At 44.3% G+C, this 25,164-nt stretch overlaps 1 protein-coding gene across 4 annotated transcripts in view; it reads right to left on the reverse strand.

Moving 5' to 3' along the window:
- LOC128700927 (xyloside xylosyltransferase 1) overlaps nucleotides 1-24,822 on the reverse strand; it is an 85,583-nt gene extending 60,761 nt beyond the window's left edge. For all 4 annotated transcript variants that reach the window (XR_011391115.1, XR_011391114.1, XM_070080229.1 and 1 more), the window contains exon 1: nucleotides 22,253-24,822. Coding sequence is in view for 2 of the 4 variants with exons in the window: in XM_070080229.1 (XP_069936330.1) it covers nucleotides 22,253-22,741 (489 nt within the window). In the remaining 2 variants the exon portion in view is untranslated. The remainder of the gene's footprint in view (nucleotides 1-22,252) is intronic.
- Between the last annotated feature and the right edge of the window lie 342 nt (nucleotides 24,823-25,164).

Genomic DNA, 25,164 nt, shown 5'->3' on the forward strand with positions numbered 1-25,164 from the left:
GGAAGGGCACAGAAGACCACAGACAGAGTATAGGCTAGGTGGCCAAAGACTGCAAACCTCACTCAAGGAGAAAGATCTTGGGGTGAGTATAACACCGAGCATGTCTCCGGAAGCACACATCAATCAGATAACTGCTGCAGCATATGGGCGCCTGGCAAACCTGAGAACAGCATTCCGATACCTTAGTAAGGAATCATTCAAGACACTGTACACCGTGTATGTCAGGCCCATACTGGAGTATGCAGCACCTGTTTGGAACCCGCACTTGATAAAGCACGTCAAGAAACTAGAGAAAGTACAAAGGTTTGCAACAAGGTTAGTTCCAGAGCTAAGGGGAATGTCCTATGAAGAAAGACTAAGGGAAATCGGCCTGACGACACTGGAGGACAGGAGGGTCAGGAATAGACAAGGTGGACAAGGACAGGATGTTCCAGGGAGGGGACACAGAAACAAGAGGCCACAATTGGAAGTTGAAGACACAAATGAGTCAGAGAGATAGTAGGAAGTATTTCTTCAGTCATAGAGTTGTAAGGCAGTGGAATAGCCTAGAAAATGACGTAGTGGAGGCAGGAACCATACACAGTTTTAAGACGAGGTTTGATAAAGCTCATGGAGCGGGGAGAGAGAGGGCCTAGTAGCAACCGGTGAAGAGGCGGGGCCAGGAGCTAGGACTCGACCCCTGCAACCACAAATAGGTGAGTACAAATAGGTGAGTACACACACACCCACACCCACACACCAACACCCACACACACACCCTCACACACACCCACACACACCCACCTACCCACCCACCCACACACACACACCCTCACACACACCCACACACACCCACCCACACACACCCACACCCACACACACACACACCCACACACACACACCCACACACCAACACCCACACACCCACCCACCCATACACCCACACACACCCACCCACCCACAACACACACACACACAAACACACACACAACACACACACACACACACCCACACCAACACACCCACCCACCCATACACATACACACACCCACCCACACACAACACACACACACACACACGGTAATGCATTATTTACAGCTAGCAAAGTCAGGGTATTTCTCCAGAATGGTCTGTAATATACCACTGTGGATAAAATACTTTGCCATTTCTTGAACATTTCTGAGTGAGTTGTTTCTAAATTCATTAATTTTATCGCACTCCAGTACATAATGACGCAGGGTGTGACAATAGTCCATCTGGCAAAGTTTACATTTCGTTTGGTCTACATCTGGTGGTGGTGATTTAACCTGCCATAGATACTTGTAACCCAGCCGGAGCCGGGCGGTAGTGACATCCAAGAGTCTGCTTATCTTGTTGGATGCACCATAGACATGTGGCTCAATATCCCTTACTAGCTGCTTGTGTAAAACATTCGAAAGGATGATTCTTAATCGTCTTATGCACAGAATTAAGGAATTCTTGTCTCCCCAGTTGCATGGCTTCATGCATGGAAGGAGTGTGCATCATTGCATTACCACCTTTCTCACTCTGCACACTGACAGCTCATACACTACGTTCCTTGACCTTAAATCCGCTTTTGATGTAGCCAACCGACATGTAATCATTAGTGAACTTGCCAGAATGGATGTTGGAGGATGGCTTCTCCGCTGGATTAAAGGTTACCTGTCCAACAGAAAGTCATCTGTGTTGTTCCAGGGACAAAGAAGTGTAACTAAAGATTTTGAATTAGGAACCCCACAGGGAGGTGTGCTTAGTCCCACCCTTTTCAACAATCTGATTAATGCCTTACTTAATGCCATGCCTAGCCAGCCCCATCATTATATGGTTAGTTTTGCTGATGACATAATGATTCACACCACCGGATTCTCCAACACCCAAAACATTCTTAATCATGTACTAGCCTCGTGGCAGGACCTGGGGTTAATAATCTCAGGGGATAAAACAAAAATACTCAACAGGCGTCCTCCTCGGCAGAGAGGCACAGTTCGTCAGATCCAGTTGCATGATGGGTCTCTTCTAGAATATGTAAGCAGATACAGGTATCTAGGCTTTGAGGTTCCACTACTTGGACCGGTTGTAACGAGACTTTGTCGCCAATACAAAGAAAGGCTGAGAGTACTTAGAGTTGTGGCTGGGTTTCACCCCAGGTATGGTGCTAATGTTAAAATTGTGAAAATGATGTATCTTGCTTATATTAGATCATTGGTTGATTATGCGGCGCCACTACTTGCACTCGTGTCTGACTGGAAGCTTGGAGGGCTGGAAAAACTGCAGAACGAAGCAATGAGGATCATCCTAGGATGCCCTCGTACTGCCAAAATTTTAAATATGCGGAAAGAACTTAATATTCCAAGCATTAGAGATCGTGTTACTGAAAGAAATATCCTTATTGGGGTCAATATGCTCAGGCAAGCCCATTCAAACCCCTGCACAGAAGCCCTCCAAACTTTCCTCAGCACTGGTGAACATCCTTCCAGATGGATCAAAAAACTGGAACCGACCTCTGCATGAACCAGCTACATGATCTATATCAAGTTAGACAACAGAGACATTTCCCTGCTCCATGGGATATTACCCCATTCTTGTTTGTTCATTATTTGCTATTAAACTACAGTATAAAAAAGTCAACCCATGCATGACTGCATATTGCAATGGCTATTTGGACAGGTATTGGATAGTGACATTATGTGTTTACTCTTGAATACAGCAAAGAATCAAACATTTTTGCTACTGCTAATAATAACAATAGTAATAATAATAATAATAATAATAAATAATAATAAATATGATGGAACTGAAGAAGGAAATTGTACAAAAATATGAGGGAGTGGTTTACCTGGACCTGGATTTTACCTGGAGAGAGTTCTGGGGATTAATGCCCCCGTGGCCCGGTCTGTGACCAGGCCTCCTGGTGGATCAGAGCCTGATCAACCAGGCTGTTACTGCTGGCTGCACGCAATCCAACGTACGAGCCACAGCCCAGCTAGTCAGGTACCGACTTTGGGCGTTTGTCCAGTGCCAGCTTGAAGACAGCCAGGGGTCTATTGGTAACCCCCTTATGTATGCTGGGAGGCAGTTGAACAGTATCGGGCCCCTGACACTCATTGTGTTGTCTCTTAACGTGCTAGTGACACCCCTGCTTTTCATTGGGGGGATGTTGCATTGTCTGCCGAGTCTTTTGCTTTCGTTGTGAGTGATTTTCGTGTGCAAGTTCGGTACTAGTCCCACTAGGATTTTCCAGGTGTATATAATCATGTATCTCTCCCTCCTGCATTCCAGGGAATACAGGTTCAGGAACCTCAAGCGCTCCCAGTAATTGAGGTGTTTTATCTCCGTTATGCGTGCCGTGAAAGTTCTCTGTACATTTTCTAGGTCAGCAATTTCACCTGCCTTGAAAGGTGCTGTTAGTGTGCAGCAATATTCCAGCCTAGATAGAACAAGTGACCTGAAGAGTGTCATCATGGGCTTGGCATCCCTAGTTTTGAAGGTTCTCATTATCCATCCTGTCATTTTTCTAGCAGATGCGATTGATACAATGTTATGGTCCTTGAAGGTGAGATCCTCCGACATGATCACTCCCAGGTCTTTGACGTTGGTGTTTCGCTCTATTTTGTGGCCAGAATTTGTTTTGTACTCTGATGAAGATTTAATTTCCTCGTGTTTACCATTATTTTTTTTTTATTTTTTATTAGCACACTGGCCGATTCCCACGAAGGCAGGGTGGTCCACCAAGGCAGGGTGGTCCACCAAGGCAGGGTGACCCACCAAGGCAGGGGGATCCACCAAGGCAGGGTGACCCACCAAGGCAGGGTGACCCACCAAGGCAGGGTGGTCCACCAAGGCAGGGTGGTCCACCAAGGCAGGGTGGCCCACCAAGGCAGGGTGACTCACCAAGGCAGGGGGGTCCACCAAGGCAGGGTGACCCACCAAGGCAGGGTGACCCATCAAGGCAGGGTGGCCCACCAAGGCAGGGTGGCCCACCAAGGCAGGGTGGCCCTCCAAGGCAGGGTGACCCACCAAGGCAGGGTGACCCACCAAGGCAGGGTGACCCACCAAGGCAGGGTGACCTACCAAGGCAGGGTGAACCACCAAGGCAGGGTGGTCCACCAAGGCAGGGTGGTCCACCAAGGCAGGGTGACCCACCAAGGCAGGGTGACCCACCAAGGCAGGGTGACCCACCAAGGCAGGATGACCCACCAAGGCAGGGTGACCCATCAAGGCAGGGTGACCCACCAAGGCAGGGTGACCCACCAAGGCAGGGTGACCCACCAAGACAGGGTGACTCACCAAGGCAGGGTGACCCACCAAGGCAGGGTGACCCACCAAGGCAGGGTGACCCACCAAGGCAGGGTGACCCACCAAGGCAGGGTGGCCCGAAAAAGAAAAACTTTCACCATCATTCACTCCATCACTGTCTTGCCAGAAGGGTGCTTTACACTACAGTTTTTAAACTGCAACATTAACACCCCTCCTTCAGAGTGCAGGCACTGTACTTCCCATCTCCAGGACTCAAGTCCTGCCTGCCGGTTTCCCTGAATCCCTTCATAAATATTACTTTGCTCATACTCCAACAGCACGTCAAGTATTAAAAACCATTTGTCTCCATTCACTCCTATCAAACACGCTCATGCATGCCCGCTGGAAGTCCAAGCCCCTCGCACACAAAACCTCCCTTACCCCCTCCCTCCAACCTTTCCTAGGCCGACCCCTACCCCGCCTTCCTTCCACTACAGACTGATACACTCTTCAAGTCATTCTGTTTCGTTCCATTCTCTCTACTTGTCCGAACCACCTCAACAACCCCTCCTCAGCCCTCTGGACAACAGTTTTGGCAATCCCGCACCACCTCCTAACTTCCAAACTATGAATTCTCTGCATTATATTCACACCACACATTGTCCTCAGACATGATATCTCCACTGCCTCCAGCCTTCTCCTCGTTGCAACATTCATCACCCATGCTTCACACCCATATAAGAGCATTGGTAAAACTATACTCTCATACATTCCCCTCTTTGCCTCCAAGGACAAAGTTCTTCGTCTCCACAGACTCCTAAGTGCACCGCTTACCCTTTTCCCCTCATCAATTCTATGATTCACCTCATCTTTCATAGACCCATCCGCTGACACGTCCACTCCTAAATATCTGAATACATTCACCTCCTCCATACTCTCTCCCTCCAATCTGATATCGAATCTTTCATCACCTAATCTTTTTGTTATCCTCATAACCTTACTCTTTCCTGTATTCACTTTTAATTTTCTTCTTTTACATACCCTACCAAATTCATCCACCAACCTCTGCAACTTCTCTTCAGAATCACCCAAGAGCACAGTGTCATCAGCAAAGAGCAACTGTGACAACTCCCACTTTGTGTGTGATCCTTAATCTTTTAACTCCATGCCTCTTGCCAAGATCCAAGCATTTACATCTCTTACAACCCCATCTATAAATATATTAACCAACCACGGTGACATCATACATCCTTGTCTAAGGCCTACTTTTACTGGGAAATAATCTCCCTCTTTCTTACATACTCTTAACTTGAGCCTCACTATCCTCGTAAAAACTCTTCACTGCTTTCAGTAACCTACCTCCTATACCATACACCTGCAACATCTGCCACATTGCCCCCCTATCCACCCTGTCATACGCCTTTTCCAAATCCATAAATGCACACAAAAACCTCTTTAGCCTTATCTAAATACTGTTCACTTATATGTTTCACTGTAAACACCTGGTCCACACACCCCCTACCTTTCCTAAAGCCTCCTTGTTCATCTCCTATCCTACTCTCTGTCTTACTCTTAATTCTTTCAATAATAACTCTACCATACACTTTACCAGGTATACTCAACAGACTGATCCCCCTATAATTTCTGCACTCTCTTTTGTCCCCTTTGCCTTTATACAAAGGAACTATGCATGCTCTCTGCCAATCCCTAGGTACCTTACCCTCTTCCATACATTTATTAAATAATAGCACCAACCACTCCAAAACTATATCCCCACCTGCTTTTAACATTTCTATCTTTATCCCATCAATCCCAGCTGTCTTACCCCCTTTCATTTTACCTACTGCCCCATGCAATTCCCCCACACTCACAACTGGCTCTTCCTCACTCCTACAAGATGTTATTCCTCCTTGCCCTATACACGAAATTCCGGCTTCCCTATCTTCATCAACATTTAACAATTCCTCAAAATATTCCCTCCATCTTCCCAATACCTCTAACTCTCCATTTAATAACTCTCCTCTCCTATTTTTAACTGACACATCCATTTGCTCTCTAGGCTTCCTTAACATGTTAATCTCACTCCAAAACTTTTTCTTATTTTCAACAAAATTTGTTGATAACATCTCACCCACTCTCTCATTTGCTCTCTTTTTATATTGCTTCACCACTCTCTTAACCTCTCAGTTTTTCTCCATATACTCTTCCCTCCTTGCATCACTTTTACTATGTAAAAACTTCTCATATGCTAACTTTTTCTCCCTTACTACTCTCTTTACATCATCATTCCACCAATCGCTCCTTTTCCCTCCCGCACCCACTTTCCTGTAACCACAAACTTCTGCTGAACACTCTAACACTACATTTTTAAACCTACCCCATACCTCTTCGACCCTATTGCCTATGCTCTCATTAGCCCATCTATCCTCCAATAGCTGTTTATATCTTACCCTAACTGCCTCCTCTTTTAGTTTATAAACCTTCACCTCTCTCTTCCCTGATGCTTCTATTCTCCTTGTATCCCATCTACCTTTTACTCTCGGTGTAGCTACAACTAAAAAGTGATCTAATATATCTGTGGCCCCTCTATAAACATGTACATCCTGAAGTCTACTCAACAGTCTTTTATCTACTAATACATAATCCAACAAACTAATTGTAATTGAAATTTCTCATCGTTGAACTTCATACTGTTTTCTGCAGCCCACTGAAAGATTTGGTTGATGTCCGCCTGGAGCCTTGCAGTGTCTGCAATGGAAGACACTGTCATGCAGATTCGGGTGTCATCTGCTAAGGAAGACACGGTGCTGTGGCTGACATCCTTGTCTATGTCAGATATGAGGATGAGAAACAAGATGGGAGCGAGTACTGTGCCTTTTGGAACAGAGCTTTTCACTGTAGCCGCCTCAGACTTTACTCTCTTGACTACTACTCTTTGTGTTCTGTTTGTGAGGAAATTATAGATCCATCTACCAACTTTTCCTGTTATTCCTTTAGCACGCATTTTGTGCTCTATTACACCATGGTCACACTTGTCGAAGGCTTTTGCAAAGTCTGTATATATTGCATCTGCATTCTTTTAGTCTTCTAGTGCATCTAGGACCTTGTCGTAGTGATCCAGTAGCTGAGACAGACAGGAATGACCTGCTCTAAACCCATGTTGCCCTGGGTTGTGTAATTGATGGGTATCTAGGTGGGTGGCGATCTTGCTTCTTAGGACCCTTTCAAGGATTTTTATATGGGATGTTAGTGCTTTCGGTCTGTATTTCTTTGCTATTGCTTTACTGCCCCCTTTGTGGAGTGGGGCTATGTCTGTTGTTTTTAGTAACTGTGGGACGACCCCCGTGTCCATGCACCCTCTCCATAGGATGGTAAAAGCTCGTGATAGGGGCTTCTTGCAGTTCTTGATGAACATGGAGTTCCATGAGTCTGGCCCTGAGGCAGAGTGCATGGCCATGTCATTTATCGCCTGTTCGAAGTCATTTGGCATCAGGATAACATCAGATAGGTTATTTACTATTTTTTTTATTATCACACTGGCCGATTCCCACCAAGGCAGGGTGGCCCGAAAAAGAAAAACTTTCACCATCATTCACTTCATCACTGTCTTGCCAGAAGGGTGCTTTACACTACAGTTTTTAAACTGCAACATTAACACCCCTCCTTCAGAGTGCAGGCACTGTACTTCCCATCTCCAGGACTCAAGTCCGGCCTGCCAGTTTCCCTGAACCCCTTCATAAATGTTACTTTGCTTGTGTTTACCTGGAGTTTACCTGGAGAGAGTTCCGGGGGTCAACGCCCCCGCGGCCCGGTCTGTGACCAGGCCTCCTGGTGGATCAGAGCCTGATCAACCAGGCTGTTGCTGCTGGCTGCACGCAAACCAACGTACGAGCCACAGCCCGGCTGGTCAAGAACCGACTTTAGGCGCTTGTCCAGTGCCAGCTTGAAGACTGCCAGGGGTCTGTTGGTAATCCCCCTTATGTATGCTGGGAGGCAGTTGAACAGTCTCGGGCCCCTGACACTTATTGTATGGTCTCTTAACATGCTAGTGACACCCCTGCTTTTCATTGGGGGAATGTTGCATCGTCTGCCAAGTCTTTTGCTTTCGTAGTGAGTGATTTTCGTGTGCAAGTTCGGTACTAGTCGCACTAGGATTTTCCAGGTGTATATAATCATGTATCTCTCCCACCTGCGTTCCAGGGAATACAGGTTTAGGAACCTCAAGCGCTCCCAGTAATTGAGGTGTTTTATCTCCGTTGTGTGTGCCGTGAAGGTTCTCTGCACATTTTCTAGGTCAGCAATTTCACCTGCCTTGAAAGGTGCTGTTAGTGTGCAGCAATATTCCAGCCTAGATGGAACAAGTAACCTGAAGAGTGTCATCATGGGCTTGGCCTCCCTAGTTTTGAAGGTTCTCATTATCCATCATGTCAATTTTCTAGCAGATGCGATTGATACAATGTTATGGTCCTTGAAGATGAGATCCTCCGACATGATCACTCCCAGGTCTTTGACGTTGGTGTTTCGCTCTATTTTGTGGCCAGAATTTGTTTTGTACTCTGATGAAGATTTAATTTCCTCGTGTTTACCATATCTGAGTAATTGAAATTTCTCATCGTTGAACTTCATATTGTTTTCTGCAGCCCACTGAAAGATTTGGTTGACGTCCGCCTGAAGCCTTGCAGTGTCTGCAATGGAAGACACTGTCATGCAGATTCGGGTGTCATCTGCAAAGGAAGACATGGTGCTGTGGCTGACATCCTTGTCTATGTCGGATATGAGGATGATGAACAAGATGGGAGCGAGTACTGTGCCTTGTGGAACAGAGCTTTTCACCGTAGCTGCCTCGGACTTTACTCTGTTGACGACTACTCTCTGTGTTCTGTTAGTGAGGAAATTATAGATCCATCAATAGACTTTTCCTGTTATTCCTTTAGCACGCATTTTGTGAGCTGTTACGCCATGATCACACTTGTCGAAGGCTTTTGCAAAGTCTGTATATATTACATCTGCATTCTTTTTGTCTTCTAGTGCATTTAGGACCTTGTCGTAGTGATCCAATAGTTGAGACAGACAGGAGCGACCTGTTCTAAACCCATGTTGCCCTGGGTTGTGTAACTGATGGATTTCTAGATGGGTGGTGATCTTGCTTCTTAGGACCCTTTCAAAGATTTTTATGATATGGGATGTTAGTGCTATCGGTCTGTAGTTCTTTGCTGTTGCTTTACTGCCCCCTTTGTGGAGTGGGGCTATGTCTGTTGTTTTTAGTAACTGTGGGACGACCCCCGTGTCCATGCTCCCTCTCCATAGGATGGAAAAGGCTCGTGATAGGGGCTTCTTGCAGTTCTTGATGAACACGGAGTTCCATGAGTCTGGCCCTGGGGCAGAGTGCATGGGCATGTCATTTATCGCCTGTTCGAAGTCATCTGGCACCAGGATAACATCGGATAGGCTTGTGTTAACCAAATTTTGTGGCTCTCTCATAAAAAATTCATTTTGATCTTCGACTCTCAGTCTGGTTAGCGGCTTGCTAAAAACTGAGTCATATTGGGACTTGAGTAGCTCACTCATTTCCTTGCTGTCATCTGTGTAGTACCCATCTTGTTTAAGTAGGGGCCCAATACTGGACGTTGTTCTCGACTTTGATTTGGCATAGGAGAAGAAATACTTTGGGTTTCTTTCAATTTCATTTATGGCTTTTAGTTCTTCCCGCGATTCCTGACTCCTATAAGATTTCTTTAGCTTAAGTTCGATGCTTGCAATTTCTCTGACCAGTGTCTCCCTATGCATTTCAGATATATTGACCTCTTTTAGCCACTCTGTTATTCTTTTCCGTCGCCTGTAAAGGAAGCGCCTGTCTCTTTCTATTTTACATCTACTCCTCCTTTTTCTTAGAGGAATAAGCCTTGTGCATACATCGAGTGCCACCAAGTTAATCTGTTCTAGGCATAAGTTGGGGTCTGTGTTGCTTAGTATATCTTCCCAGCTTATATCGGTTAGGACTTGGTTTACTTGGTCCCACTATGTTTTTGTTATTGAAGTTGAATTTGGTGAATGCTCCCTCGTGACTAGTCTCATTATGTCGGTCTGGGGCTCCACGCATACATGTCTGAACCTCAATTATGTTGTGATCTGAGTATATTGTTTTTGATATGGTGACATTTCTTATCAGATCATCATTGTTAGTGAAGATGAGGTCTAGTGTATTCTCCAGTCTAGTAGGCTCTATTATTTGCTGGTTTAAATTGAATTTTGTGCAGAGATTTAAAAGCTCGTGTGAGTGTGAGTTTTCATCAGAGCTGCCTCCTGGTGTTATTACTGCAACAATATTATTTGCTATATTCCTCCATTTTAGGTGCCTTAAGTTGAAATCCCCCAGGAGCAAGATGTTGGGGGCAGGAGCTGGCAGATTTTCCAGACAGTGGTCAATTTTTAACAGCTGTTCCTGGAATTGCTGGGATATTGCATCCGGAGGCTTGTAGACTACCACAATGACTAGGTTTTGGTTCTCGATCTTTACTGTTAAAAGTTCCACTACATCATTTGAGGCATTAAGCAGTTCTGTGCAAACAAGTGACTCTGTGATATACAGGCCAACCACCCCTCCCCCCCTTTTGCCTGTTCACTCTGTCGCATCTGTATAGGTTGTGACCTGGGATCCATATTTCGTTGTCCAAGTGATCCTTTACGTGGGTCTCTGTGAAAGCCGCAAACATTGCATTTACCTCTGCAAGCAGTCCACGGATGAAAGGTATTTTGTTGTTCATTGCTGGCTTTAGACCCTGTATACAGTGGATCCTCGCATACCATTGGCATTACATAACGTTAAATCCGCATACCTATACATTTTATCGCTAAAATTTTGCCTCGCATACCGCTAAAAAACCCGCTCAACGCTATTCGTCCGAGACGCGTCTAATGTGCGGCCTGAGCCAGCCTCACATGTTCCGCCGGTGGCATTGTTTACAAGCCAGCCTCCGCGGTAACATCCAAGCATACAATCGGAACATTTTGTATTATTACAGCGTTTTTGGTGATTTCATCTGCAAAATAAGTGACCATGGGCCCCAAGAAAGCTTCTAGTGCCAACCCTACAGGAATAAGGGTGAGAATTACTATAGAGATGAAAAAAGAGATCATTGCTAAGTATGAAAGTGGAGTACGTGTCTCCGAGCTGGCCAGGTTGTATAGTAAACCCCAATCAACCATCGCTACTATTGTGTCCAACAAAACGGCAATCAAGGAAGCTGTTCTTGCCAAAGGTGCAATTGTGTTTTTGAAACAGAGATCGGAAGTGATAGAAGATGTTGAGAGACTCTTATTGGTGTGGATAAATGAAAAACAGATAGCAGGAGATAGCATCTCTCAAGTGATCATAAGTGAAAAGGCTAGGAAGTTGCATCAGGATTTAATTAGAAAAATGCCTGCAACTAGTGGTGATGTGAGTGAATTTAAGGCCAGCAAAGGTTGGTTTGAGAGATTTAAGAAGCATAGTGGCATACATAGTGTGATAAGGCATGGTGAGGCTGCCAGTTCGGACCACAAAGCAGCTGAAAAATATGTGCAGGAATTCAAGGAGTACATAGACAGTGAAGGACTGAAACCTGAACAGGTGTTTAACTGTGACAAAAGAGGCCTGTTTTGGAAGAAAATGCCAAGCAGGACCTACATTACTCAGGAGGAAAAGGCACTCCCAGGACATAAGCCTATGAAAGACAGGCTTACTCTTCTCATGTGTTCCAATGCTAGTGGTGATTGCAAAGTGAAGCCTTTATTAGTGTATCACTCTGAAACTCCCAGAGCGTTCAGGCAAAAGAATATCCTCAAGGCTAATTTGTGTGTGCTGTGGAGGGCAAACAATAAGGCATGGGTCACTAGGGACTTTTTCTATGACTGGTTACACCAAGCATTTGCCCCCAATGTGAAAAATTATCTAACTGAAAAGAAATTAGACCTTAAGTGCCTCCTGGTGTTAGACAATGCCCCTGGTCATCCTACAGACTTGGCAGAGCGACTTTATGGGGACATGAGCTTCATTAAGGTCAAGTTTTTGCCTCCTAATACCACTCCTCTCCTGCAGCCCATGGACCAGCAGGTCATTGCAAACTTCAAAAAACTGTACACAAAAGCTCTGTTTGAAAGGTGCTTTGTAGTGACCTCAGAAACTCAATTGACTCTAAGAGAGTTTTGGAGAGATCACTTTAATATCCTCCACCAAATGACTACCTCACTGGCAGCTACCCGAACACACTGTTCCTATCTCCGACTAACCCATATGAAGTCTCCCTTATTATCAACACACTAAAAAACAAGACAGGAGATCTAAATACCTTACCACCCTTTATATACAAAAAAGTGTCACAAGTGCTATCACCAATCATTGCAACACTCTTTAACAAATCCATTGAATCCTCCACCTTCCCTACAGTTCTCAAAATAGCAAGGGTCACCCCGATCCATAAAGGAGGAGACCAAACAGAGTTGAATAACTATAGGCCAATATCCAACTTACACCCTCTCTCAAAAATCTTCGAAAAATTAATTCATAAACGAATCTACTCCTATCTCATCTCCCAAAACATACTTAACCCCTGCCAATTTGGTTTCAGGCCTAATAAAAATACAAATTATGCTATTATACACATGCTAGAACTTATATACACTGCAATAGAGCAAAAAGAAATCCCACTGGGGATCTCCAATAACTTACGAAAAGCTTTTGATACAGTTGACCATGACTTGCTCCACATAAAATTGTCTCACTATGGTATAAGAGGGCACTCCCTCAACTACCTCAAGTCATACCTCAGCAACAGAAGCCAATATGTGTACACAAATGGGGCAAACTCTTCCACACAACCAATCACAGTTGGTGTCCCACAGGGAAGCGTCCTTGGCCCTCTTCTCTTTCTCCTATACATAAATGACCTACCAAATGCTTCGCAATTACTCAAACCCACACTATTTGCAGATGACACTACATACGTCTTCTCTCACCCAAGCCCAGTCACGCTAGCCAATACTGTAAATACCGAATTACAGAAAATATCAACCTGGATGAGGACTAACAAACTTACACTAAACATTGACAAAACCTACTTCATTCAGTTTGGTAACAGAGCTACAGATGTCCCTCTTAACATAACGATAAACGGATCACCTATCACAAAACTAACAGAGGGAAAATTCTTAGGAATCCACCTTGATAATAGACTCAAATTTCATACACATATACAACAAATTTCTAAGAAAATTTCCAAGACCGTAGGCATATTATCGAAGATAAGGTACTATGTTCCACAGTCAGCCCTCCTGGCCCTATATCACTCTCTTATTTACCCCTATCTCACCTATGGAATTTGTGCATGGGGCTCAACAACAATTAACCATCTCAGACCACTAATTACCCAACAAAAGGCTGCAGTTAGAATGATAACAAATTCCCACTACAGGCAGCACACTCCACCAATATTCAATACACTAAACCTACTCACCATACAAAACATCCATACTTATTACTGCACCTATTACATACATAGAACACTTAACTCTGATATTAACCCTCCCCTCAAACATCTTGCCAACCTCAACAGAACACATGACCATAACACAAGGCACAGATCACTCTCTGATGTTCCTCGTGTCCATCTCACACTATGCAAAAACTCAATGCACATAAAAGGCCCTAAAATCTGGAATTCATTACCTGTAAATATAAAAGAAACACTACCTGTTTATAAATTAAAGTCTCTTCTCAAAGTTCACTTACTCACCCAAAACTAAATAAATACTGAATAACTGAACCTTATAAATTGTATATCTTAAATGTTTCCAACAATTATATCACATAAATGTTAAACCTAAGACCCAGTCTAACTTTGTTATTTTTTAAATACACTACCTAACAGAATACTCCATTCTACTGAATGTACAACAATGCATGCAACCATATGACCTGTCTTTGTAATACTCACTTGTGCTTTATAGTTATCTGTTTACAATAATGTTTTATAGCTGATTACATCATTGCTTAGTTAATCTTAAGTTAATTTTAAGCCAGCCCGTAATGCTATGCATATAAGTGGCTTTGGCATGCTGCTCTTACCTGTATTTTTTTGTACCTCTGTTTGTATGCTACAAATTATAAAATAAATAAAAAAAATAAAAAAAAAAATAAAATAAGGCTTGGGAGGGAGTGACTAAGAAGACCTTGAACTCTGCTTGGAAGAAACTGTGGCCAGAATGTGTAGACCAAAGGGATTTTGAAGGATTTGAGGCTAACCCTGAGAGGATTATGCCAGTTGAGGAATCCATTGTGGCATTGGGAAAGTCCTTGGGGTTGGAGGTTAGTGGGGAGGATGTGGAAGAGTTGGTGGAGGAGGACAATGAAGAACTAACCACTGATGAGCTGATAGATCAACTTCATCAGCAAGAGGCCAGACCTGAGGAAACTGCTTCGGAGGAGGGGAGAGAGAAATTGAAGAAGTTGCCTACTTCGAAGATTAAGGAAATCTGTGCAACGTGGCTTAAAGTGCAAACCTTTATGGATGAAAATCAGCCTCAGACAGCTGTTGCAAGCCGTGCTGGTGACTATTACACTGACAATGTTGTGAAACACTTTAGGAAAGTCATAAAGGAACGAGAGGTACAGACCTCTATGGACAGATATGTTATGCAACAGAAGTCCAGTGACTCTCAAGCTGGTCCTAGTGGCATTAAAAGAAGAAGGGAAGTAACCCCAGAAAAGGACTTGACACCTCAAGTCCTAATGGAAGGGGATTCCCCTTCTAAACACTAAGACCATCAACACTCTCCCCTCCTCCCATCCCATCAATCATCACCAGATCTTCAATAAAGGTAAGTGTCATGTAACTGTGCATGTCTTCTTCAGTTTGTGTGTATTAAAATTAATATTTCATGTGGTAAAAAAAAAAAATTCATACTTTTGGGTGTCAGGAACGGATTAATTTGATTTCCATTATTTCTTATGGGGAAAATTCATTCGCATAACGATAATTTCGCATAACATTGAGCTCTCAGGAACGGATTAATAGCGTTATGCGAGGGTCCACTGTATTTGCAAAGAAGAATGTCATCGGACTGGTGGTATTGGTGGTAGTGGGGAGGACTTTTTTTTCCGGCATTAGTATCTGTATATGTTGGTTTGGAGTGGAGGCCATCGACTGTGGTTCTACTCCAGGAATGACTGGATTTGGTGTACGATTTCTGCCATTTCCTGCCAGTTTTTTTTCCTTCCTGGCACTAAAAAGCCTCTCCCTCTTGAGTGGCTGTGGCTACCCAGGCTTTCCCATGGCCTGGATGTTTTGTATCTTTTGTCCCCTTTAGATGGTGTGCCTGGCAATTTAAGTTATAGCACAGTCTTTCCTGTACTGAAGAGGAACACATTTCAGGGTGAAAAAGCTTACAGGAAGGGAGTTTGCATTTTCCTGTTGTCATATGGGCACAGTATTTTCTAGGGTGGTCAAAGTTGCACGTCCCATCTGTTTTTCCAGATTTCCCATGTCTGCAGATACCAAGTGCATAGTGTGTGCACAGGCTTGGTTTCCGTTTGCCTTGGGTTTGTGTGACTGTATTCCCTGTTGGTGCATGTTTACCTGTGTCTTTCCTATCCTCACTAGCACTAACAATGGAGCTCTCACCAGTTGTTTTTGGTAATGTATCCTCACTAATGCTAGTGGAGTCCCCTTGTTTGCTATCTCCTGTGGTATTACTAGTTTGTAATATTGGTTTTATCTTGTCTTTGACTACACTTGTTTCCTCATTACAGCTCCTGTCTCCCTCGAGGTCATTTATATGCATTCCCTCATGCGTACATTTACTGACTACCTGGACAGCACCTCCATCCTCACCATTATTGTCTCCCAGGACAGCATTATCAGCCCCACATTTACTGACTACCGGGGCAGCACCTCCAGCCTTACAGTTTCTAACTACATGGCCAGCACCAAGGGTGATATCCTCCAGCCCAGACTTTTTATTTTCCCCTGTTATAGAATGCTTCCAAGGTTTCCATGAAGGCTGCTTTGATGTTATCCTCTTTTAATACCAATGTGATTTTAGTCCACAGATTTATCTCATTTGGGCATACCCAAAAACACTTCCCTGATTTAATACTGCTTGTAGATAGTTCTTGGATATCTGCACAAGGGGCGTGACACCAATTTCCACAAAAATGGCAAGTTATCCATGCGGAAGCTCGTTTGTTTGATTGACTGCAGACTACACAGAGCTTTATAATGATTTGAATGGTTGATTTACTGTAATTCTACTAGCAACCTCTTGAATATTCTACTAATAACCTCCTTAAAGTGAAGCTCTAGCTATTTGTATTTCTATTTCTAACTGTACTTGTATATTAGGACAGCTTACCGGAGTACGTTCCTGTTTTATATTTATTGTTTGTGTTTGATAAGGGCGCCTAAAACCCCGTCTGTTTACAGTCTGCTTTATTGTCCAACGAATCTGTTTGAAACTGGTCAAGGGTTCGGACCGGCCGAGGGTTCGGAACCAGTCGGATCTGATCAGTGGGTCACTTATTTAAAACATACTGTCATTCTATGTCGCAAAAGTTTTGGAAAAAAAAAATTATTTTTTCTTATGAATTGATAGAGAATCTTTTCCCGATGGTAATGACACTGTGGCATGCAAAGAGTACGTAACCTTTATTCGGCGCATGTACACACCCTCATTTACAGGCTATCTCCCCCAACCAGCGAACCAGAGGACTGAGGGTTGATGATGGGGCCCCGTCGTTCAACCAGTACCCAGGTTCTAGCCAATGAGAAGATGGTTTTGGCAACTGCAGAGGTTATGTGGGTACCACTCTCCTGTCTGCCCTTGTCATTCCCATTCTAGAGCTGGTTGAAGCACGGTCTGCTATCTTGTGGCTTCTATTCTGCCTTGCTTACCGTGGAGTGCACTAATACCTATTGCTGTACATAGTGTATATAGTGTACATACTTCTGTTCTAAATTGGTGAACTTGGAGTTTACCTGGAGAGTGTTCCGGGGGTCAACGCCCCCGCGGCCCGGACTGTGACCAGGCCTCCTGGTGGATCAGAGCCTGATCAACCAGGCTGTTACTGCTGGCTGCACGCAAACCAACGTACGAGCCACAGCCCGGCTGGTCAGGAACCGACTTTAAGTGCTTGTCCAGTGCCAACTTGAAGACTGCCAGGGGTCTGTTGGTAATCCCCCTTATGTATGCTGGGAGGCAGTTGAACAGTCTCGGGCCCCTGACACTTATTGTAAGGTCTATTAACATGCTAGTAACACCCCTGCTTTTCATTGGGGGGGTGTTGCATCGTCTGCCAAGTCTTTTGCTTTCGTAGTGAGTGATTTTCGTGTGCAAGTTCAGTACTAGTCCCTCTAGGATTTTCCAGGTGTATATAATCATGTATCTCTCCCGCCTGCGTTCCAGGGAATACAGGTTTAGGAGCCTCAAGCGCTCCCAATAATTGAGGTGTTTTATCTCCGTTATGCGCGCCGTGAAAGTTCTCTGTACATTTTCTAGGTCAGCAATTTCACCTGCCTTGAAAGGTGCTGTTAGTGTGCAGCAAAATTCCAGCCTAGATAGAACAAGTGACCTGAAGAGTGTCATCATGGGCTTGGCCTCCCTAGTTTTGAAGGTTCTCATTATCCATCCTGTCATTTTTCTAGCAGATGCGATTGATACAATGTTATGGTCCTTGAAGGGGAGATCCTCCGACATGATCACTCCCAAGTCTTTGACGTTGGTGTTTCGCTCTATTTTGTGGCCAGAATTTGTTTTGTACTGTGATGAAGATTTAATTTCCTCATGTTTACCATATCTGAGTAATTGAAATTTCTCATCGTTGAACTTCATATTGTTTTCTGCAGCCCACTGAAAGATTTGGTTGATGTCCGCCTGGAGCCTTGCAGTGTCTGCAATGGAAGACACTGTCATGCAGATTCGGGTGTCATCTGCAAAGAAAGACACGGTGCTGTGGCTGACATCCTTGTCTATGTTGGATATGAGGATGAGGAACAAGATGGGAGCGAGTACTGTGCCTTGTGGAACAGAGCTTTTCACCGTAGCTGCCTCGGACTTTACTCTGTTGACTACAACTCTCTGTGTTCTGTTAGTGAGGAAATTATAGATCCATCGACCGACTTTTCCTGTTATTCCTTTAGCACGCATTTTGTGCGCTATTATGCCATGGTCACACTTGTCGAAGGCTTTTGCAAAGTCTGTATATATTACATCTGCATTCTTTTTGTCTTCTAGTGCATCTAGGACCTTGTCTTAGTGATCCAATAGTTGAGACAGACAGGAGCGACCTGTTCTAAACCCATGTTGCCCTGGGTTGTGTAACTGATGGGTTTCTAGATGGGTGGTGATCTTGCTTCTTAGGACCCTTTCAAAGATTTTTATGATATGGGATGTTAGTGCTATCGGTCTGTAGTTCTTTGCTGTTGCTTTACTGCCCCTTTTGTGGAGTGGGGCTATGTCTGTTGTTTTTAGTAACTGTGGGACGACCCCCGTGTCCATGCTCCCTCTCCATAGGATGGTAAAGGCTCGTGATAGGGGCTTCTTGCAGTTCTTGATGAACACGGAGTTCCATAAGTCTGGCCCTGGGGCAGAGTTCATGGGCATGTCATTTATCGCCTGTTTGAAGTCATTTGGCGTCAGGATAACATCGGATAGGCTTGTGTTAACCAAATTCTGTGGCTCTCGCATAAAAAAATCATTTTGATCTTCGACTCTCAGTCTGGTTAGCGGCTTGCTAAAAACTGAGTCATATTGGGACTTGAGTAGCTCACTCATTTCCTTGCTGTCATCTGTGTAGGACCCATCTTGTTTAAGTAGGGACCCAATACTGGACGTTGTTCTCGACTTTGATTTGGCATAGGAGAAGAAATACTTTGGGTTTCTTTCGATTTCATTTATGGCTTTTAGTTCTTCCCGCGATTCCTGACTCCTATAAGATTCCTTTAGCTTAAGTTCGATGCTTGCTATTTCTCTGACCAGTGTCTCCCTACGCATTTCAGATATATTGACCTCTTTTAGCCGCTCTGTTATTCTTTTCCATCGTCTGTAAAGGAAGCGCCTGTCTCTTTCTATTTTACATCTACTCCTCCTTTTTCTTAGAGGAATAAGCCTTGTGCATACATCGAGTGCCACCAAGTTAATCTGTTCTAGGCACAAGTTGGGGTCTGTGTTGCTTAGTATATCTTCCCAGCTTATATCGGTTAGGACTTGGTTTACTTGGTCCCACTTTATGTTTTTGTTATTGAAGTTGAATTTGGTGAATGCTCCCTCGTGACTAATCTCATTATGTTGGTCTGGGGCTCCGCGCATACATGTCTGAACCTCAATTATGTTGTGATCTGAGTATATTGTTTTTGATATGGTGACATTTCTTATCAGATCATCATTGTTAGTGAAGATGAGGTCTAGTGTATTCTCCAGTCTAGTAGGCTCTATTATTTGCTGGTTTAAATTGAATTTTGTGCAGAGATTTAAAAGCTCGTGTGAGTGTGAGTTTTCATCAGAGCTGCCTCCTGGTGTTATTACTGCAACAATATTATTTGCTATATTCCTCCATTTTAGGTGCCTTAAGTTGAAATCCCCCAGGAGCAAGATGTTGGGTGCAGGAGCTGGAAGATTTTCCAGACAGTGGTCAATTTTTAACAGCTGTTCCTGGAATTGCTGGGATGTTGCATCCGGAGGCTTGTAGACTACCACAATGACTAGGTTTTGGTTCTCGACCTTTACTGCTAAAACTTCCACTACATCATTTGAGGCATTAAGCAGTTCTGTGCAAACAAGTGACTCTGCAATGTACAGGCCAATCCCCCCCTTTTGAAGGATAATATAAGTCAAAAGTTTTTCTGCTTTGCTTATTTTGCTCCCTTTGCATCCAGGATAACAGGCCATTTGGACTCCTGGGTTGTAATATGGGTAGCCTGTCCGAGAGCTGGAGCTGGAGCTGGATTTAGAGAAAGGGTTGAGCCTAGGGTGAAGCTGGAAGGAGGAACATTGTGTAGCTTGCTGTCTGGCACTGCATTAGCTTTGCCAACACTATACAAACTTTGCGTGTCAGTTGCTTTGCTATGGTCAGCCTTGCTATTGTATGCTCGTTCAACAGCTCGCTACTAGCTTGTTCAGGTGTGCTCGCTTCGCTACGATCAATCTTGTGGAACAGTGTGTAGCTTGCTGTCTGGCATTGCATTAGCTTTGCCAACACTTTACAAACTTTGCATGTCAATTGCTTTGCTATGGTCAGCCTTGCTATTGTATGATCGTTCAACAGCTCGCTACTAGTTTGTTCAGTGTGAAGATTTTTTGCAGTCAGCTTTGCTATTGCGTATCCACCTTGTAAGTGTATGCGTATTCTGCAATCGTACTGTGCATAGCTAAGCGTGTTCTGTAAATAACGTGTTACATTGGGGTATTCCGCAATCGTACTGTGCATAGCAAATAACTTATACACTGGGGTATGCCACCTAGTCGAGTCAGACGTCTGGTATCGGCATATACCTTGTTTAACCTACCTAAATTGTCCCTACAACGTTGTTGGCAAATTGCTCGTTCCATTGGCATTGATTACGAACGCACTCTCACAGCTGCGCAAGTGAGTTCACTGATCACTGACAAACTTCGAGAAGAGGAAATGGCACATCAAACTCCTCCTCTATGGGAAGCAGGAATAAAACTCCGATGTTCTCGCAGGAGGAAGATGATACATCAACGGAGCAAAATCGTCAGTCTAGTGCAACAGGGTTGTCTCAAGGTGAATCAGTGGCATTGGCACTTGAACTGGCAAAAATCAATCTTGAGCAGACTAGGGAACAGAGAACATTTGCAAAAGAAGAGTTTGATTGGGAAATAGAAAGAAGGCAGTTTCTCAAGTTGTAAATGATTTTAGTTTACAGAAAGCAGTACAGTTTGTTCCCCGCTTCAATGAGGCCGAACCAGAACAATTTTTCAAAGCTTTCAAAAATCATGCTCGAGCCTTGAGGTGGCCGGAACAGCATTGGACATCGTTGGTTCACACAGCATTGTTGGTAAGGCACAGGAATTTACGTCTTTAAATACGTCAGAAACAGTGGCGTTTAAGATGTATATATACCACGTAAACAGTCAAAGGGTTAAGTTCGATTTTTTTTTGGTAAAAAAAATTTTTTTTTTACCATTTTCTTTAATTTTCTCACCAAAAGCGCTCGCCCCTCCCTTAATGTTTCTGGAAAAACTCCGAGTGTTGAAAAGGAGGTTACCTCTTCCCAGGATTTATACGAGAACAAAACAAGGGACACAAGGGACGAGGTGCCTCACTACATTCTGGGATTAGTGTGGGAGTATTATCCTTCCAGTTATGTCTTGGAAGAGCATGTGGGATGGGAAGATGTATGTGACATTCCTCTGAAACAGAGTTGGATTTGACTTCAGATACGCCGCCAATTAGTGGCGACGTATCTGAAACTCGCTTGTAACTAGGATTTCGGCTTGCAACTCAAAGCAAAAAATTGGCCGAGCGAAAGTTTCTATGTAAGTTGGGGCACTCATAAGTCAAGGTACCACTGTATTATTATTATTAAGAAGCAGTAAACCCATAAGGATTACAAGTAAGGTAAATTACTATTTTAACCCTCAAACTGTCCAAATAGATCTACATTCACATGCTTAGTGCTCCAAAACGTAGATCTACGTTTTTTTTTTTTACATATTTTCAAATATAACAAAAAAACGTTGATCAAAGTTTTTTTTACACATTTTCAAAAGTAAAAAAAGAATAAGAAGCTCTACGTTTTTTTACATACTTTTAAGTGTTGAAAAAACGTAGATCTACGTTTGGACAGTTTAAGGGTTAACACCGACCCTAAAAAGGTAAACTCTAGGGTATAGATGGTGTGATAAAGCCACATGAGTGGCATCAATGTGTGTAAATGATGTGGTAAACCCATAGAGGTGGCACTGATGTACCGTAACATATTTAAACCCAAAGGTAAACCCATATGGGTACGTATTGACGCACCTTGATGCTCCTAAACCCCAGCTGGTTGGCGTCCTGGGCCTTAGCGATGATGTCGGTAGCGATGTGGAATCCGTCTTGGTCTGTGATGAGGTGTAGTCTCAGGGGCGCCGTCGTTGATGCCAGCAGCGACGTTGCAGCAACAGCCAGCTTGCGTTGCAGCTCCTGGCTCTTTCGTGCATGTGTGAAGATGAACGCCACATCCAGGGGGGCCCGGTACAGCAGGTCGTTCTCCCTGGGGTCCAGGGCCATGTCCATAGGGTCCAGGGCCATGTCCATGGGGTCCAAGGCCACGTTCAGGGGCGCCCGGTACAGCAGGTCATTCTTCCGGGGGTTTGGGGCCATGTCCTTGGGGTCCAGGGCTACCGGGTCGTCTATTGGCCTGGGTATTGGTGGGGGGGCCATGTCCCTTCGGCAAAGGAGGAGGAGGACAGAGGCACTGGCGATCAAAGCCAGCGCCACCGCACTGGCTTGTCTGGCTTTTAGAGCCATCGCTGGGTTGACCTGCCTTCAGGAAGGGTGGCAATGTGTGTCGGACAGTTGGCAACACGCCTCGGACATGTCATGAACGTGTCTTGACGGACCAACAGCAGGCTTGAGGGACCTACGACAGTACTGAACGTGTCTTGATGAACCTACGACGGTAGTGAACGTGTCTTGATGGACCTACGACAGTACTGAACGTGTCTTGATGGACCTACGACGGTACTGAACGTGTCTTGACGGGCCTACGACAGTACTGAACGTGTCTTGATGGACCTACGACGGTAGTGAATGTGTCTTGATGGACCTACAACAGTACTGAACGTGTCTTGATGGACCTACGACAGTACTGAACGTGTCTTGATGGACTTACGACGATAGTGAACGTGTCTTGATGGACCTACGACAGTACTGAACGTGTCTTGATGGACCTACAACAGTACTGAACGTGTCTTGACGGACCTACGACAGTACTGAACGTGTCTTGATGGACCTACGACGGCAGTGAACGTGTCTTGATGGACCTACGACAGTACTGAACGTGTCTTGATGGACCTACGAGGGTACTGAACGTGTCTTGATGGACCTACGAGGGTACTGAACGTGTCTTGATGGACCTACGACAGTACTGAACGTGTCTTGATGGACCTACGACGGTAGTGAACGTGTCTTGATGGACCTACGAAAGTACTGAACGTGTCTTGATGGACCTACGACAGCACTGAACGTGTCTTGATGGACCTACGACGGTACTGAACGTGTCTTGATGGACATACGACGGTACTGAACGTGTCTTGATGGACCTACGACAGTACTGAACATGTCTTGATGGACCTACGATGGTAGTGAATGTGTCTTGACGGACCTACGACAGTACTGAACGTGTCTTGACGGACTTACGACGGTAGTGAACATGTCTTGACGGACTTACAACGGTCTTGGACACATCTCAGTCTTGAACAGGTTCTGAACGTGTTTATAAGACATGTTGAACAGGCATCTAACGTGTCACAAACATGTCTTCAACTCTTCTCTACTCAGCTCCAACAATCTTCCTCTCACCAACAAAATACAGAAAGCTTCCTCCAACAGTACCTCTACCTCCTCCAACACTCTTTAAACCTCCACCAACATTCCAGCTTCCTCCAACACCCAATTCGGAGAGCTCCGGTCTCCTCCAACACTAAAGTCAGCTCCTATGTCTCCACTATTTCAGTCTCCTCCAACATTATTTCATGGAGCTCCTGTCTCCTCCATCACTTTCAACCTCCACCAACACTATTCCAGCTTCCTCCAACACTATTTCAGTCTCCTCCAACACTATTTCAGTCTCCTCCAACACTATTTCAGTCTCCTCCAACACTATTTCAGTCTCCTCCAACACTATTTCAGTCTCCACCAACACTATTCCAGCTTCCTCCAACACTATTTCAGTCTCCTCCAACTATTTCAGTCTCCTCCAACACTATTTCAGTCTCCTCCAACACTATTTCAGTCTCCTCCAACACTATTCCAGCTTCCTCCAACACTATTTCAGTCTCCTCCAACACTATTTCAGTCTCCTCCAACACTATTTCAGTCTCCACCAACACTATTCCAGCTTCCTCCAACACTATTTCAGTCTCCTCCAACTATTTCAGTCTCCTCCAACACTATTCCAGTCTCCTCCAACACTATTTCAGTCTCCTCCAACACTATTCCAGTCTCCTCCAACACTATTCCAGTCTCCTCCAACACTATTTCAGTCTCCTCCAACACTATTCCAGTCTCCTCCAACACTATTCCAGTCTCCTCCAACACTATTCCAGTCTCCTCCAACACTATTTCAGTCTCCTCCAACACTATTCCAGTCTCCTCCAACACTATTCCAGTCTCCTCCAACACTATTTCAGTCTCCTCCAACACTATTCCAGCCTCCTCCAACACTATTTCAGTCTCCTCCAACACTATTCCAGCCTCCTCCGACACTTATTTCAGTGCCCCGGTCTTCTCCACCACTACAACAGTCTCCTCCAACACTACAACAGTCTCCTCCAACACTCCATCATCTCCTCCAACGTAAACAAGGAACATCTGTCACTCTGCCGTCACTCCCCCCAAACATTTTCAGGATAATCCACATCACCCCAAAAATTCCCCAAATTAAACCCCCATCTCCCCAAAACACAAATTAACACATATAAACTTTAATCCCAGATAAAATTTATATATAGTCACACCAGTTCTTCCCCAACAGACTTTCATAGATCAAGTAAATAACCACAAACATTTTCGACTTCCAGCATTATATTTTATTTTTAGGAGTCATATAAATCCAAAAATCTTAATTTATATATAATTTATAAGTTTTAAAAGAATCTAGCGAGGAAATAGAAGTCCAAATGAACTTATATAGGCGATATAGCAAGAATACATATACAACTCCTGACTAC

Source organism: Cherax quadricarinatus, unplaced genomic scaffold, assembly GCF_038502225.1.
Source record: "Cherax quadricarinatus isolate ZL_2023a unplaced genomic scaffold, ASM3850222v1 Contig239, whole genome shotgun sequence".
Lineage (NCBI taxonomy): Eukaryota > Metazoa > Arthropoda > Malacostraca > Decapoda > Parastacidae > Cherax > Cherax quadricarinatus.